This window comes from Labrus mixtus, chromosome 22, assembly GCF_963584025.1.
Source record: "Labrus mixtus chromosome 22, fLabMix1.1, whole genome shotgun sequence".
Lineage (NCBI taxonomy): Eukaryota > Metazoa > Chordata > Actinopteri > Labriformes > Labridae > Labrus > Labrus mixtus.
In genome coordinates this window covers 11,955,164-11,971,098 of record NC_083633.1, presented here as the reverse complement: position 1 = coordinate 11,971,098, position 15,935 = coordinate 11,955,164, and the positions used below count along the sequence as shown (strand labels likewise).

Genomic DNA, 15,935 nt, shown 5'->3' with positions numbered 1-15,935 from the left:
TCTGATAAGTAATGTGTTTTGCTATAAACGGCATATTAAAGCAGCAATTATGCGTTAAATCAGTAAAATAAATGTAATTCAAAGAACGTAATGCAAGGCATAGTTTTTTAATAACCTATAGTAATGTCTGACTTCCATTTCTTTAATACTGTAACCCCTTATGGCTTATTGAAGACCCCCAGTGTACTGCCACTGTGTACAATGTGGCAGTAAAATAAATTAATAATAAATCAATATTGCTACTTAGGCCTCTAGACCAGACAATTGCACAATGGAATCCCATCTGAAAGAAATGCATTGGTGTATATTTTTTCTTTTTTAAGTGTTTCCAATTGTCTAAAACTGATAATTTAACATATATCAATCAATCCTTATTTGTATATCGCCAATTCATACCAAATATTATCTCAAGACACTTTACAAAAAGAGAAGGTCCAAACCGTACTCTTTGTTATTATTATTATTTTTATTATAATTTACAAAGGGAGAAAACAATATACAATCTGAAGTGGCATTAGCTTTATTTTCAGGGTATGTTCGGCGTACAAGGAATACAACTTTGGTTTTGCGTTATAAAATAAAAGCGGCATCAAATTATTTTCGGTTTTATCCAAAACATTATTAAATCAACATCTAAATCAACAGGTAAACATAAGTGCTCTGACAATAGTTTTCTGTAGAGTCTAGTAGTCGTCATGAAACGGGTACTCTGGATGATCAGACCACCTGTTGAGTCAGAAAATGGCAAAAAATAATTATTTAAGTTGTTTATTTCAGAGGAACAGAATATAAATCACACTACACTTACATGAGAAGCTCCACAAATCGAATATTCTTGTTCAGTCCCTCAATTGCCTTCATCTCAGCCTCGGAGAGAGAGAAGTCGAATATCTGCAGTTTGAAAAGAGATCAGTCTCAACATATCTCACACTGTGTAAACTGTATGTACAGAGCATGTATTACTTAATCTAAATGAACTCACCTGAAAGTTCTCCTTAATGCGAACAGGGTTAAAGCTTTTTGGGATGACCACCACTCCTCTCTGCACGTTGAACCTCAAGGCCACTTGCGCTGTGGACTTGTTGTATTTTTTAGCAATTGAAACCAGGAGCTCATCCTCCAACAGTGGGGGGCATTTTAGGTTCACCCTGTAAAAATGATAAGTATAACTATGACACGGCAAGGTTCATGTTTTATAGTGGAGAGTTACAAAAAAACATTGTTCTTTCATACCAGGATGCATCTCTGGATGTCCCCAACGGGCTGTATCCCACAATGACAATGTCCTTCTGCCTGCAGTACTCATGAAGCTTTGGCTGAGTGTAATATGGGTGGCATTCAACCTTTTTTTTTACAAAGCAAACACAAATAGTTGAAGTGGTATTGGTAAAATTTCCTGGTGAGTTGTATAAGTTACTATTTAGCCTATAATGCATAACAAGTCAGTTTTTGTAAAGATACATTATTAACGTATGTACCTGGTTTGACACAGGTTTGTGTTTCAGCCCAGGTTTGTTCAGGATCAACTCCAGTTGTCTTTTGTTGAAGTTGGACACACCAATCGACTTTACAAGCCCAGCGTCTTTGCAAGCCTCCATAGCCTGCTCATTGCAAATTGTGTCATGGTCAGAAAACAAGTTAGACTTTGAACTTTGAACAAGCAGTCAGTTAGTTTTATAAGCTCCCAACCCTTCAGCATTATGCCTAACAAGGGTTCTTCTCTCTGCTAGCCTGTCACGTTGAATGATTAAAGTGTCTCACCTCCCAAGTAGCACAGAGATCTGTCTCATGGTAAATGTACTTCCCATTCTCATCTCTGGGGTAAAATGTATCTCCTGGCTTTAGAAAATATGAATATTCAGGTATTAGTTTGATAGTAATGCACAGCTATGAAAAGTGATCCAGTTAAATACATAAGTATTACAATCATAACAGGTATGTTGTTGATGTGACATTAAAAACATAAATACCTTGAAGGCTGTAGGCATTTCAATAATGTAGAGGTCAACATAATCCAGCTGTAACGTCTTCAAAGTTTTCTCCAGAGCGGGCCGTACCAATTCTGGAGGATGGAATGTGTTCCACAACTGCATATCAGTGCAAAAAGTGTTAGTTTTGTAGCCCAAAAAAAAAGTAGCACTGACTTTGTTTTCTATGAAGTGAGAAGAAGGTCTACTGTGGTCTACTGGAAGACCAGAACAACTTCACCTTTCACACACTCATACACACGAAGATATGTAGCAAACCTTTCCGCAGTAGAAGATGTCCTCTCTCTTCACACTTCCATCTGCAATTTTGTCCCTTATCGCTTCTCCCACTTCGTGTTCATTGAAATAAACCAAAGCTCCATCAAGGTGTCTGTACCCTGCTTCAATAGCCCCTTTGACTGATTCATATGCAGTCCGTTTGGGAGTCTAATGGGGGAAGAACATACTCATGTTTCATGCAATTTCTTCTTCTTCTTATTATTATTATTATTATTATTATTATTAATATTTGACATGCAGGTCAATTATTTATGTATTTGTCCTATATGAAAGAGATAAATAGTATGTCTTACCGTGCGGGGGTCACCATAAGTTCCCAGTCCTATCAAAGGTATGTTGTTTCCATCACTCAGAGGTATGGAGTGATGTTCTGCTGTTAAGTCCATGTCCATCCAAGTGTGACTCCGAACCTTCTTAATCCAACTTTCTCTTCTGTTTCAAAGCAACAGACTGCATAAATATCTTATTCAAGTCGACTCCCTTAATAACTTTTCCTCTATCGCACATAAACTTCTGTTTGTGCTGACTCCTCCCTTTGAGAAAAAGAAGCCTCCCATAATGGCTGGCAAATAAAATAGAGAGTTTAAAAAAAAAACAATAATCTAATAAATTCAAACATAGATGAATATATCCAGCTGTACGCATTCAAACTCTGAGTCCCCCTACTTATATTTAAAACTGAAACGTGTCATTTTAAATTGCCCATCTTAACAATAGACGTAGTTTGGCCTTTGACGGGCGCTGTAGCTTTAAAACACCGCAGTGCATTCTGGGTAATATATGTTATGTGTTTTGAGCTAGCTAACAGATGGTCGCCTCTCCAATGGACATATAAGATTTAAAATACTATACATGTAGCATATTTTTTATTTATTAGTAAGTATCTGCCGTTAACTCTCACATTTTTAAAGGAGGAAAGGAACCCTGGGAACATGAGTTTTTTGTTCCTAAGCATATCTAAAATATGAGAAAGCTAAATTGCTAATTTAGCTACAAAAAACGGAAGAATCACATTTTTAGTGAAACACCTTGTTTACAGGAATGGCTGTGTTTTTAAAGTTACAACGAATAATGTCCTTTTTGATGTTTCCTTAATGTATTGTCAAGTCGGTTTAAGTGTAGGTTATCCTTTTGTTTCGATTCGTAACGCTACATTTGATTGATTGATTGATTTGGAAAGATCGAGGAGCCGGAAAATGGATGAAAGTGCCGAAAATGTTGACAACGACGACATTGTCATTATAGTGGAGAACGAGGCAGAAAGTTTACCTGCCGAGGAAGAAAGGCTGAAAGGCACATTCGGGCTGATGGACACTTGTCCTGTCTGCAAGTTGAGCTTTCACAACCGAGAGCCCAAACTCCTGCCGTGCCTTCACTCTTTCTGCAAGAGGTGTCTCCCTGCTCCCTTCAAGAGTGCTGAACCGAGACGAGACCCCCAAGGACAAGGAGACAACAAACCATGTGAGGATCTGTTATGACTTCAGGTTTTTATACTGCCCTGCAAAGACAAAAGACCTTAAGTCACCAGAGTGCTGAGAAAAAAATCACTTTAAAAGTCTTTTTGTTGTCCAGGAAGAATATTGGACATGTGGCAATTCTTTGTCTTTTTAATCAGGTTATTAATGTACATTGAGCTTAAACATGACCTTTCACCCTTATTTGGAAGTTAAGGTATAGAATAGAATAACTTTATTGATCCCAAACTGGGAAATTGTGGCGTTACAGCAGCAGGTTATCCAAACACACAATATGAGTAAAAAAAAAACACAGTGTTTGCAAATTTAAACACAATATAATATTAAATACAAAGTATATCAAAACTAAGAATGTGAATATATATACAACCAGGATTTAACTAAGCATTACTAGTCTTAAATAGGAAGATTGAATGTAAATGTGAAAAAACAGAGTTGTAAATGGTTGTAAATTAAATATGAAAGATTGAATGTAAATGTGCAAGAACAGAGTCATAAGTGGACAGTATTGACATACTCTGCCGTTGCATTGCCTGTACAATAATAAGGCGTCATGCCAAGGCAAAAGGCAGTAACTTCCATTTGATAGCTCCCTTGGTTGCTGATCACTATATTAAATCAGTATATGATAATAATGATAACATATACATGAAATCTAGTGATCATGGCACAATTAAGTGCTTGATGACAGATTAAAACAAAGGCATAACACCTTAACTCCCCTGCAGTGAAACAGTAACTTCACTTTTATCCGCAGCAAAACAAAGGCAGAAGACCTTAACTCAGTTTGAGCGTTCCCGAATGCTGCAGTACAAAGAGCCTTATAAGTGAAGTTACAGCACTCTGCCTTGGTTTCTCGAGGACTTTTGGAAGTGAAGGCAAATGCAACCTACTATTTTCTCAAAAGAACAACAACACAATTGACTCAAGATATCTGTCCACATGATAAAGCACATCTGTAATGTTCCAAAAATGACAAAAACTCATTTTCGAAAAAATTGAAGTTACTGCTTTTTGCCTTTTGTAGGGCAGTATACTGGTGTTTACGTCATTATTTAACTGATACTTAGTTTCTGTCATGGCACTTTTTGGACTACGTAGCCAACATGTGAAGGTATACTTTATGAGCTGTGTAAAATTACAGATTGCTGTTGACTCAATATGATAATGCTGATATAATATTGTATTCTTTTGTCACATTGTTCACACTTAATGAATCACAATAATTATGTATTTATAATGACCATCACTAGGCACGTTGGCATTGAAGTCCAGATAAACAAACCTCTTATGGTGATACTTAGCTAATATTTCTGTCTCAGATCATCAGGGATACTTATTGACAATCTCTGCCTCTATAATAGAGTTTTATTTTGGCTCAAGTCCTTCAACCAACATCATGTGTATTGTAAAAGTTTGCAACTACATGCAAGCGATCTGAAATATCCCATTGTTGATCTGGTGTCTTGCTCCAGTGGGCGCCATTCGATGTCCAGTATGCAGACAAGAATGCTGGGAGATGGATGTATTGGATAATTTCTTTGTTAAGGACTCCGCTGAGGTGCCGAGCAGTACGGTGGAGAAAGCCAGCCAGGTTGGTCATCACGCTTTATGTCCGTCCCTCAGCAGATTTTTATTATTCTTCCTAGTCTTCAGGTCATTTATATTTGTTTTGTCTTTAACAGGTCTGTATGAGCTGCGATGACAACACGGAGGCTACTGGCTTCTGCGTAGAGTGTGTGGAGTTTCTGTGTGTGACGTGTATCGAGGCGCACCAAAGGGTCAAGTTCACAAGGGATCACACTATACGCCAGAAGGAGGAGATGTCTCCAGGTAGTGTGTCATATATACATGGCAAGAAAACCAACAACTTCATGCAATTAGAACTTCACAATACCATGTCATTCTTGTATGCTCTATTGTGATTATGCATATACTGCATTTGCATGGATTCAGGCATAGGCAAAGTTGATATAGATAGATTGCAAGATTCTGTCTGCCATCTGCCTGAATGCATCAAAAAGCCACAAACTGTTTACATATTGAAACAGAAAATTCTTAAAGTGACCTATACTACACTTTAGGCTATACTGTGCATTGCTGTTAAGCCTTTCACCCAAGGGGAAACCTCTGGGGTTTGAAAATGAAGCCGATGTGGAAGAGCAAAATCCTGTAGTTTGTTGAAAGTCTCCTTGAGGCTTGCTGCAGAAACACCAGTAGTCACATACACACCCCATTTGAGAGAGCCTGTTTTTACAGCAGAAATTAACATCTTTACAATCTGGTTAAAAAAAAAATGAAATTGGTCTGATTAGCTCACTTCTTGATCGGTGCACACTGTAAAGTGGGTGGATTTTTGATAACTCATCCATTTTGATTTTATGAAGGATAAGCATTATTCACAATAAGGCATGATGCAGACCTGTGTGACAGGCAGGAGTGACGTAACTGGTTTTCCAAGAGGCTTAAAACCCCGCTCCAGCTCTTATTAGCCTGGTGTTAGGTTGACTGAAAGTTCAGATGAGACAGCATTACCCAGCATGGAGACAGCCATCAATGGGACTCCAAAGCCCCCTGCAGTAACAGATGGATGACATCACTCAGGCTTCTACAAGTAGTATTTACAGTATATGCTTTGACCCAGTGAGATTACAAGAAGTGTTTTAAGAATACATAAGGCACAGTTAGCAGTCAGGTTGTTCAACATTGAAGAGAGGAGCAGTACCACTTTTGGCAGCTGTTTAGAAAAGACATTCACAGATTAAATTAACAGTTTTCTGCCTGAAAAAACTCAGTGTTGTAGACATGCTGTTATGACTAGACACGTGCCTTTAATAACAGGGGTTTAGATATTTTAATAATGCATTAAAGTGACATAATCTGATAATGTTTCTCTATGCTCTTCAATCCCCTTTTTGTCTGTATCCCAGAAGCAGTTGGTATTTCGGCACAGAAGCCTGTATTTTGTGACATCCACAAGCAGGAGGCACTCAAGTTGTTTTGTGAGACATGTGACCGACTCACCTGTCGAGACTGTCAGCTGCTCAAGCACAAGGATCACAAGTAGGCGCTACTTTTTTTCTCCTACAATATAAAAAAATGCATTGTTGTATGCATCACCTTAAATATTGGCATTAAGTGCACGGTCCTAAACAACAACCAATGGTGATGCAGCTTGTTACAGCTCTATTAAGCAAGCATGTCTAGCTCTCTATCTGAATGCTATATGTTTGATAAACTCCTGTCCTGTGTGTAAATGTCCAAACTATTTACTTATCTACTTTTTTATGCAGTTACCAGTTTTTGGAGGATGCATACAGAAACCATAAGCAGTACTTGGAGAACATGACGCAGCAGTTACAAGAGAAGAAAAAGGCTATCGAGGAAGTGTCCAACTGTATTGGCAATGGGTAAGTTTATCCTCTACAGCTGAACAAAGCTTCTGTGCTGAAACAACTATATTAGATTGCAATTTGATTTTAGATGACTGAAAAAGTGGTTGATACTGACAATTGCTGTTTACATTTTGCAGACAAATTTAATTGCAATAAAAACAATCCTTTCATTTCATTTATTATACAGGAAAGTTTAAAAGTAACATTAAGTTACAGTTTAACAGGCCTGACTCAGTTTAAAAACTGGTTTCCAGCAGGTTCCTGTTCTGCAGAACATGAAACATAAACCACAGTTTTCATTTTCAGCGATGATCCTGCTCCAGCAGCGCTGCTGCGTGAAAGGGGAGACACGTCTGTGTGGGAGCATAACCTGCAGCATGATAGAATGAACACCCTCCCTCCCCAACAGAAAACCTTTTGCTAGTAATTCTGAACGGGCCAAAGCCATAACAAATGCCATTAAAGTTCTTATATTAATAGTTCTGCAATGAAACTATACTATCCCAGATGTGATTAGGTTTATTTTATTTATTTATGTGCTCAAAGGGCATTCAAAAAACAGTTGCCTTCATAAACTAAAAGGTGTCAGTGTAATTTAAAAGAAATAATTTTACATATAGGCTATATTAATTAATTTCATTCTAAAATACTTTATTTCATTCATATCTTTTATTTATTAGAGACTCTTTTGGTTGAAGGATGCAGCATAAGTTTATTATTTTTTTACAATGTTTAATTTAAAATGTTATTAAAAAGTAACCTGAGCAGGTGTATAAGTCTGAACTGTCGATCCTGCACTTAGCCCAATGTGAAAAAGGGAAATTCCTAATAAAGAAAAAAAAGTGTTGCATCAGGTCCCTTTACTGTACCAAACCGAAGCTTCAAAACTTGTAAGCGTACTGAACCGAAATTTGTGTGTACCGTTACACCCCTAGTCATGACACACCAGTTATGACACACCAAGACAAACACATTTAAAGGACATTAGCATGGGCTAGGCAAATACAGACACATAGAAACAAACAGTACAACTACTGCAAATAATACATGAACAATTAATGAGTGCAGGTGTAAGTGTGGAGAAGGTGTCGTTTGTATGTATTTTTGAAGTATGAGGTAGATGGTAAAGTTCTAATGTGATGGGAAATGTCATTCCAAATTTTGGTGTATGTATAAAAGAAGGACTTCCGACCATAGTTGTTTTTGTATGCAGGGACTGGAATGAGTGCCTGTGAGACTGACCTAGTGAGGCGCACTTGTCTCATATTATGTGTCGGTAGAAGTGCAGCAAGTGTTGGTGAAGTGTTGTTTTTAATCTGAAGATAGTACGTAATGGCGTGGCTGTGTATGTAATTCCGGAAAGTCAAGGCGTTGGAGCGTGTGAGTGCAGAGCAATGGTGAGCCACATACATGAGATTTTGACTCATTACATTTATTTTATTGATTCTCACAGACTCCAGCAAGTAGAAGAAAACCGCAAGTCTGTCACCAATGAAATCAAGAAGTCCATCTGTAACCTGATTATGGAGATCAACAGGAAAGGAAAGATCCTCGTTAATCAGCTTGAGGTTAGATCACTCTGCAAAGTTTTTTATGGCATTTCAAATTTAAGTTTCTTTCTTAAAGTTCACTCGTGTTTTTTCTCCAAGGCTCTGACCAAGGACCACGAGTTGGGTTTAAAAAAGCAGCAAGAGGATGTGAGCTCTCTGAGCCGGCACCTAGACCACGTCATCAACTTTACTAAATGGGCTACAGCCAGCCACAGTGGAACAGCCCTCCTATACTGCAAGAGACTGGTGAGTGACTTTATCATCAAACACTGTGTAACCTGTGTATCCTGTTTGTTTGTTTGTTTTTGCATATAACTTATGTTACTTTTACAACCTTATTGTCTCCTTCTAATGTATTTTTGTTTTGTCTTAGATCCTTTTTCAGATCCATTATCTGATGAGAGCAAGCTGCAATCCCTCAATCGTCCCTCAGAGTACTGTTCGATTCCAGTGTCGCTCTGGTTTCTGGGCCACTAATGTAGACCTGGGTAAGACTGGCAGCACCATACAATTACACGACACACAAAGTATTCACACTTGCCTGATATTTGATCCCTGCCACTGATTCTTACTGTGAATAAGAAGCTTTAGATATACTAAATTATTATAATATATTTTTTTACTGACCTGGATTTGGTCTGAGCAAGGAAAAACAGCAAAATGTGAAATAGACAATGATAGTTAAATGATGATAATTTTATCAGCAGTTAAAAAAACAGAGCATTATTCCCAGTAATGGGTGGAAAGCAGTTTAATCATGAGATGTAACTATGAGAACTTTTTCATTTAATCATTATTTTATGTTTTCTATGTCAGTGTGCGGTGTTACTATTTGCAAAAGGAAAAGAGTAAAAACACCTCTGCACGTCTCCCAGTAGTGGATGGGAACAGTTTGGCACAGAAACGTAACCATGGAATCTTTTTTTTTAATCTTTTCTTTGTCAGTGTACTCTTAAAACTAGTAAACAGAATTGATTGGATTTGCGTCCCTGCCTTTGCCTGTTATTTTATTTATCTAATCTGGCCTGAGTAACATTTTATTCAGTATCGAGTCCTTTTTTTACAAAATCTTCTCTCCTCCATTATCTTCAATTTGATTGAGCGTGTGCATAATGCTTCTTGGTAGTAGTCTCAAATGAATATAAAGACGAGACATTGAAAAAAAACCTGTAGGAATTCTTAATGCAACTGTTAGAATATGTATTAATCTTTGCTGGCCTAACAGGCTATGATTATGAATTAGCTTTGTTTCTTAAGACCGAATACACAACATGTTTGTTTCATTAAGTACAAGACAACGGTTGTTTGCACATAACTTGCTGAAACAGCTTTTGTTTTAGAGAAAGTGTTTCAAAGATTTGGTGAAATTTCTTCACTGATCTTTACCATACCTAATGTCTTCTTTAGTTTAACAGTACAAATAGGAACTGGTATTTTAAATGTCTTTCTTTTCCCCAGGTTCTCTGCTAGTAGAAAGGGGACCCGGCCGGCAGCCCATCACCAACCATCAGGCAGGGATAAGACCAGAAGCCCCCACAGGAGGTCTCACAGGAGGTCTCACAGCAGCTCAGCAGCGACAGGGCACGCTGGCTCAGCTCCAGCTGCAGGTGGGATTTTCATCACAGTTAATAGTTTTTAAGTCACCTAACATATTTATTTGTGAAGTCTTCCTTTTTGCTCTCTGATCAATACAAATCCATACTCTGCTTTAACATGTATTTCATCGATTGGCTGTTCTTCTGTTCAAGGTCGACAAGCTTTCCCAGCATCCCCACAGGCAGCCCGCTCCTAACCACTGGTCCTGGTATCAGAACACCCAGCTCCCAGGACCCCCAGGCCCTCCACCCCCAACCAGACCCATCCACGGTGGTTCCTCTCCCTCCCAAGGGCCGCCCAACTTGATGCAGCCGGGACGCAGATATGGAAATTCCAACCCCAACCCCAGAAGCCCAACATCATCCATGATTCACAACACGAGATACACACCTGCTCAGGTTAGTGAATACAAGAACAGTGATCAGAATGTATTAGCTTGAGGCCTCCTATACATCAAAACTGGTTTTAAAGGACAATCTTGAAGAGTCAAGACAACATGAGATGCTCTTTCATCCAGATTTTTTTCTTTATGTAGTCTCTTAGAGAACTGGTCCATAACTCCAGCTACCCTCCTAAACTCGTGGATATGTTGCAGGGTACGTCCCGCTACCCACAGCCTATGTCAACTGGAACAGCTACACAGACACAGCTACATCAGGTTGGTAGAAAATGAGTTGACATTACTGAGAATGCTTCTGATTGACTTTTAGGATCATTAAAAACTGTTTTTGTGTTTCTTCAGCGGGGCCCGGTGGAGTCTGCCTACTTTAAGAGGAGTGAGGTGGCAGGAGGATCGGTCCCCTCCATCACCATCTCTGTTCCCAAACCCAGCTTCGCTTCAACTCTGACTTCAGCCTCTATAGACAAACCAAGCATACCTAATCACATCACAGGTCTTTAACACCGCTATGTAGCAACATGCTCAAATATACACCATCCCATGTGAACATGAATTGTAAATAAAGCTTTTTTTTTTCTTCTCCTCTTAAGTTCAAGCGAGGCAGAACTCCCCGATGGCCAAGCCAACTTCCTCAGACAGAAGCACAGGGTAAAAAAATCTCCTTAAAGCTGTCCACGAGATACAGTACGCAGCAATACAACACAGAAGAATACAGGATACAAAATATCCTACAACAACATACACTGTCTGATCTTCCAAACCCAAATCCTTTAACCATGACTAGCCTGTCTTTAAAAAAAAAAAAAAAAAAAAGTATTTAATTGTCACAATTTTTGATCTCTTTCTCTTCCAATCTCTTCTTTGAAGGACGTCTTCCTGGAAACCGACGCTTGAGACTCCGTCTGCACCATTGGCCAAGCGACGAAGACGGACGTCCCCCGGGCCCGTCATCGTCATCAAGGACGAACCAGAGGACGAGGATGAAGTTCATTTTGTAAGGGAATTACTTGAAAATCTTCGTGTCAAATATTGATGCTGATACATTGCTACATCCAGAAGGATACCGCTTTGTAATAAGTTTATTTTAGTATCTTCAATTAAATATGTTTATAGTGGTTATAAAGTAAAATTGGTTGTTCCATCTCCTGAATATCAGAGTCCATGTCCCCTCTGTCCTTGTGAGTCAGTGTATCTAACTGCATGTATCACACATTGTCTCGGGCTACAGGTGCAGTCCAGCGTCAAGTCCAGCCTGGCCGACAGCAGCACCGGGGCTCAGTCGAAGCCTCGGCAGCAGCTGAAGGCCCCTGCCACAGTCACCGTCCCCGGGTCAGAGTCCAAATCGGGGAGCGACCAGCAGCACCCCCTGCCTGCAGCGCAGCCCGAGTCTGAGAAGAGAGCGGCGCAAGAGGAAGACCCTAATGAGGACTGGTGTGCCGTCTGTCAGAATGGAGGGGAGCTGCTCTGCTGTGACAAATGTCCCAAAGTTTTCCACCTGGCCTGCCACATTCCCACTCTGAATGAATCCCCCAGGTGAGAGACAGATTGTCTCTCTAGTCTATGGTTGCGTTTGCTGTTTAAATTGTTGTTATCATGAATAAATTTGTAGCTAACATTGCTGCTCTGAAGACTGTCTACATTTTACTGTGAAATAACTTTATTACAGCCTGAGAGTCAATCCTCATTATGCAGTGCATCGTCTTTAGCAGTGTTTCAATTATGGTTGACATGTTGATGAACCGTTCGAACAGTTCTTGTACTCTAGATGGTCAAACTCAAACAGTACTACACCAGGTTGTACATGTGTCAGAAATGTGTCAGTCCACATGTGTGAAAACTTATGACGGGGATTTTGACCACGCAGGACAGATTCGGTCTGCGTCTCTTTAATAGCTCTACGTTTCCCTGTTGTCTCTCTTCAGTGGCGAGTGGTTCTGTTCGTTCTGCAGAGACCTCGTCTCTCCTGAGATGCAGTACGACTGTGACAAAAAGGACGACCCTGTGTGTGAAGGATTTCCATCCATTGAGAGAAGGGTACGCACACTCAGCTGTTATTGAGAGTCACCTGTGTGATACTGTTAGCGTGATCTAATCCTCATTCTTACCTATTAGTCAATCATTGTCCTCAATCCAACAATAAGCATGTCTTTCAGGGGGCGCCACGTTTCTCTGACAACATGATGTGTTAAATGTTTCCTCTTTTATTGTAATGTGCAGCGGTGTGAGAGGCTGCTGCTGCGTCTGTTCTGCAATGACATCAGCACTGATTTCCAGCAGCCGGCTTCTCCGTCGGTAAGTGTTTTGAGTATTGTGTCAAAACGAAATAACTTTGTCATCTGAGGACATGAACTCTTCAGCAGTGGTACAAAAAGTTCTCAAATGTTTTGCAATGTCTTAGTTACTTTTGTAGACGAGTGAAATGTGATGTAGTGAAATAAAAGAGATCAAATGTTTGACCATGTTGAGATACATTTCAGTATGAAAGTTGTGTCAGGGTGACGTTATTTTGAGATCATTGTTTTCTAATGTAGGAGACAAAAAGGTACAAAGAGCTGATCAAGACCCCGATGGACTTGTCGATAGTGAAGAAGAAGCTGGAGTCAAAGTCAAACGAAGGTGATGGTTACAGCAGTCCAGAGGGGTTTGTCGCAGACATCCGGCTCATATTTATCAACTGTGCCAAGTACTACAAGGTGAACGTTTTTCTTTGTTCTTTCATTTTTAATCACGTATCAGACACATACCAACATGTGTTTCTCAATAGAGATGCACTAATCCACTTTTTTCAGTTCCAATCTGATTCATATGTACCAATATGGATACTGAGACTGATATTTTAATTATCTTGACTAACAGTGTTGTTGTTGTTGTTGGTAGTATGTGTAGGGCTTCACAAAGCTGTATGTAACCCGGCATTGCATTGTTTTTGCTTCACATACAAACAGGAAGCAGCAACAACTGTAAGCATTTTCAAATTAAACGTTTTAAACTGAAGTGTTAGAATTGTACTTTTTATCATGAAGAAGGCGCTGTTCCATCTGGTCTGAACGTCGTCATGGAGACGATTTGTGGACACTTCTTACAGTTCAGTCTGAATGTCTTTAAAGCGAGACTGTGCGAGCTGAGAATGTTTAAAACGCCCAGCCATCTTTGTTGATCAGTGACGTGGATCAGGGCCGTCAGTTCAATATCTGATACTAAAATAACATCAATAATAAAATATCTGACCTGATATGGCTATAAGTGTCCCATCTCTATTTCTCAGTAAATGTCTTTATTTATAAAACACATTGATTCTGCTTATTTGAAAATACTTCACAGCTGCTCTCTTGAATGTAATTGTGAGTTTTACTAGAGATTCCTTTTCTTTTTGTGTACTGACTGTACAGGCGACGTCAGAAGTGGGGAGTGCAGGCTTGTACCTGGAAGACTACTTTGAGGAGCAGTTGAAACAAATCTACCCAGACAGGCTCTTCCCAGGAGGGAGGGAGGAACAGATGATCCCTCCTTTGGAGGACGAGATCGATGAAGAAGACGAAGAGATGATGGATCAAGGTATGGCTCCCATTGAAGACGATAAACCACAAAGTCCTGCAGGGGAAGGAATCCCCCCTGTGGAGGAAGACTTGCCTCCACTGGAAGAAGCAAGTGCTGCAGTGGAGAAAGAAAAGCCAGAGACGGAAACGGAAGAGGTGGAAACGGATAAGGTTGAAGAAGAGATGGATAAAGAGGTAGAAGCTACGGAGGTGGTTGTGCCTCCTGCGGAAGAGTTAGAGCAGGACGAGAAAAGTCCTGAAGAAGAGGTGACAAGATCTCCAGCTGTGGAAAGTGAAACAAAAGATGGAGAAGCACCAAGCTCTCCAAAAGAGGAGACCCTGCAGCTCCCTGCAGACACGCCTGCAGATCCACCTGAAAGCCAGGAGGAGGAGCCAGCTCCTCCTCCAGAGACAGCCAAAGAGATCGAGGGATAGATCAACTTTAACAGTTAGAAACTGTAGAAAAAGATGGATGATTGAAGTCTTCCACAGAAGCGGCCCCAGTGGGGTCTTACATTTGCTGCAACTAGACACATTTGTAATGTTATATTTGCAATAGATTTATGAGTAGTGGTCAAGCTGTAGCTGCACTATGAACTCTGAAATAAGCTCTCTCCGGACAGACGTTACAATGTAACTGTAACATAAAAAAGGTTATTTTCTGTGGAGCACACAAAAGACATTGTTGATTGGATTGTGCGTAAGCGATCATCTTTTTATCTTGCTTCATCACTTGTTCACACGCTGCCAAGAATTGATGGCACATTGGCTGCAGGAAGAAAGAAAAAAAGACTTTGGATGAGCAATGCATGCAAGATGTCCTGAAAATGAAACCTCCAGTCTTGTGTTTCCAGACTGCAACTCTGAGGATCATGAGGATTATACACAAATTATGTTTTATGTGATGGGATTTTTTTTTTTTTAAAGAATATTGTTTTATGCTACTTATGCAATAAATAGGGATTAAGTAGTCATTTTAGTTTCTGTACAGAATGAATGGCCACAGCTGTCAGTTATACATATCTTGGTTGCCTGAAAAGAAACATTTCAGTTCAGTATTTCAAGTTTGAGCCCCCCCACCCCCCCAATTCCCTCTCCCATTTTATCATACAGTAGCTGTGTGGGCCTTTAATCTGGAGAACAATTCTCCTGACTTTTGTTGACGTTACTGTTATCAGTCTGAGATGACTCCCGAGACATGATCATCACTTTCTCATCATCAGCCTCAGACAACAGTATGTTTACCGAATCATGTCCTACTGCAGTGTGACGACTGACTTACCGTCGTGTGTTAGTGGTTTTCAAGTCAGTTTGAAAATGTAAACTAGAGGCACAGATTTAGCTCGGTGGTGAAAGCGTGCCCCAGCCTTTGGCCCCTTGCTGCTATACACTGTGCTAACCTAAAAAGGCTAACCCCCCACAATAATCATTATCCTCCTGTATTTACATTCACTCTCTTCAGTTGTCACTTCACCTTCAGTATATATGCATTATTTTGTCGATATGATGGTTTTTATTATTTATTGATGATACACAGGAACTGTACATGAACTCTACAAAACCTGTTGAGCTTATAAAAAAAACCTGTATTTACAATATTTGTAATAAACAGGGTAACATGTACATCCGACTTGTGCCTTGCTCCCATTATAACCGTCCTTATTTGAGTTGTTTTTTTGTGATTCCAGGGGTTGAAGGATTAATAAAAGGGATATT

The 15,935-nt window shown here is 39.7% G+C and overlaps 2 protein-coding genes across 2 annotated transcripts; one reads left to right on the top strand and one right to left on the bottom strand.

The window, feature by feature from the left end:
• Positions 1-445: 445 nt before the first annotated feature.
• LOC132956540 (aldo-keto reductase family 1 member D1-like) lies at positions 446-2,729 on the bottom strand. Its single transcript, XM_061030044.1, has 9 exons — positions 2,561-2,729; positions 2,247-2,414; positions 1,971-2,087; positions 1,762-1,839; positions 1,479-1,601; positions 1,234-1,343; positions 983-1,148; positions 809-891; positions 446-726 (listed from the first exon to the last, which is right to left on the bottom strand). The coding sequence occupies exons 1-9, from the start codon at positions 2,657-2,659 to the stop codon at positions 684-686; spliced, it is 987 nt and encodes a 328-aa protein (XP_060886027.1). The 5' UTR covers positions 2,660-2,729; the 3' UTR covers positions 446-683.
• A 588-nt stretch (positions 2,730-3,317) lies between these two features.
• LOC132956155 (transcription intermediary factor 1-alpha-like) lies at positions 3,318-15,842 on the top strand. The gene is made up of 19 exons (XM_061029398.1): positions 3,318-3,728; positions 5,218-5,336; positions 5,428-5,575; positions 6,673-6,805; positions 7,036-7,152; positions 8,591-8,705; positions 8,787-8,933; positions 9,061-9,175; positions 10,146-10,294; positions 10,436-10,681; positions 10,819-10,941; positions 11,026-11,176; positions 11,274-11,331; positions 11,551-11,677; positions 11,912-12,216; positions 12,606-12,717; positions 12,901-12,975; positions 13,215-13,376; positions 14,073-15,842. The coding sequence occupies exons 1-19, from the start codon at positions 3,464-3,466 to the stop codon at positions 14,652-14,654; spliced, it is 3,249 nt and encodes a 1,082-aa protein (XP_060885381.1). The 5' UTR covers positions 3,318-3,463; the 3' UTR covers positions 14,655-15,842.
• The last annotated feature ends 93 nt before the right edge of the window (positions 15,843-15,935 follow it).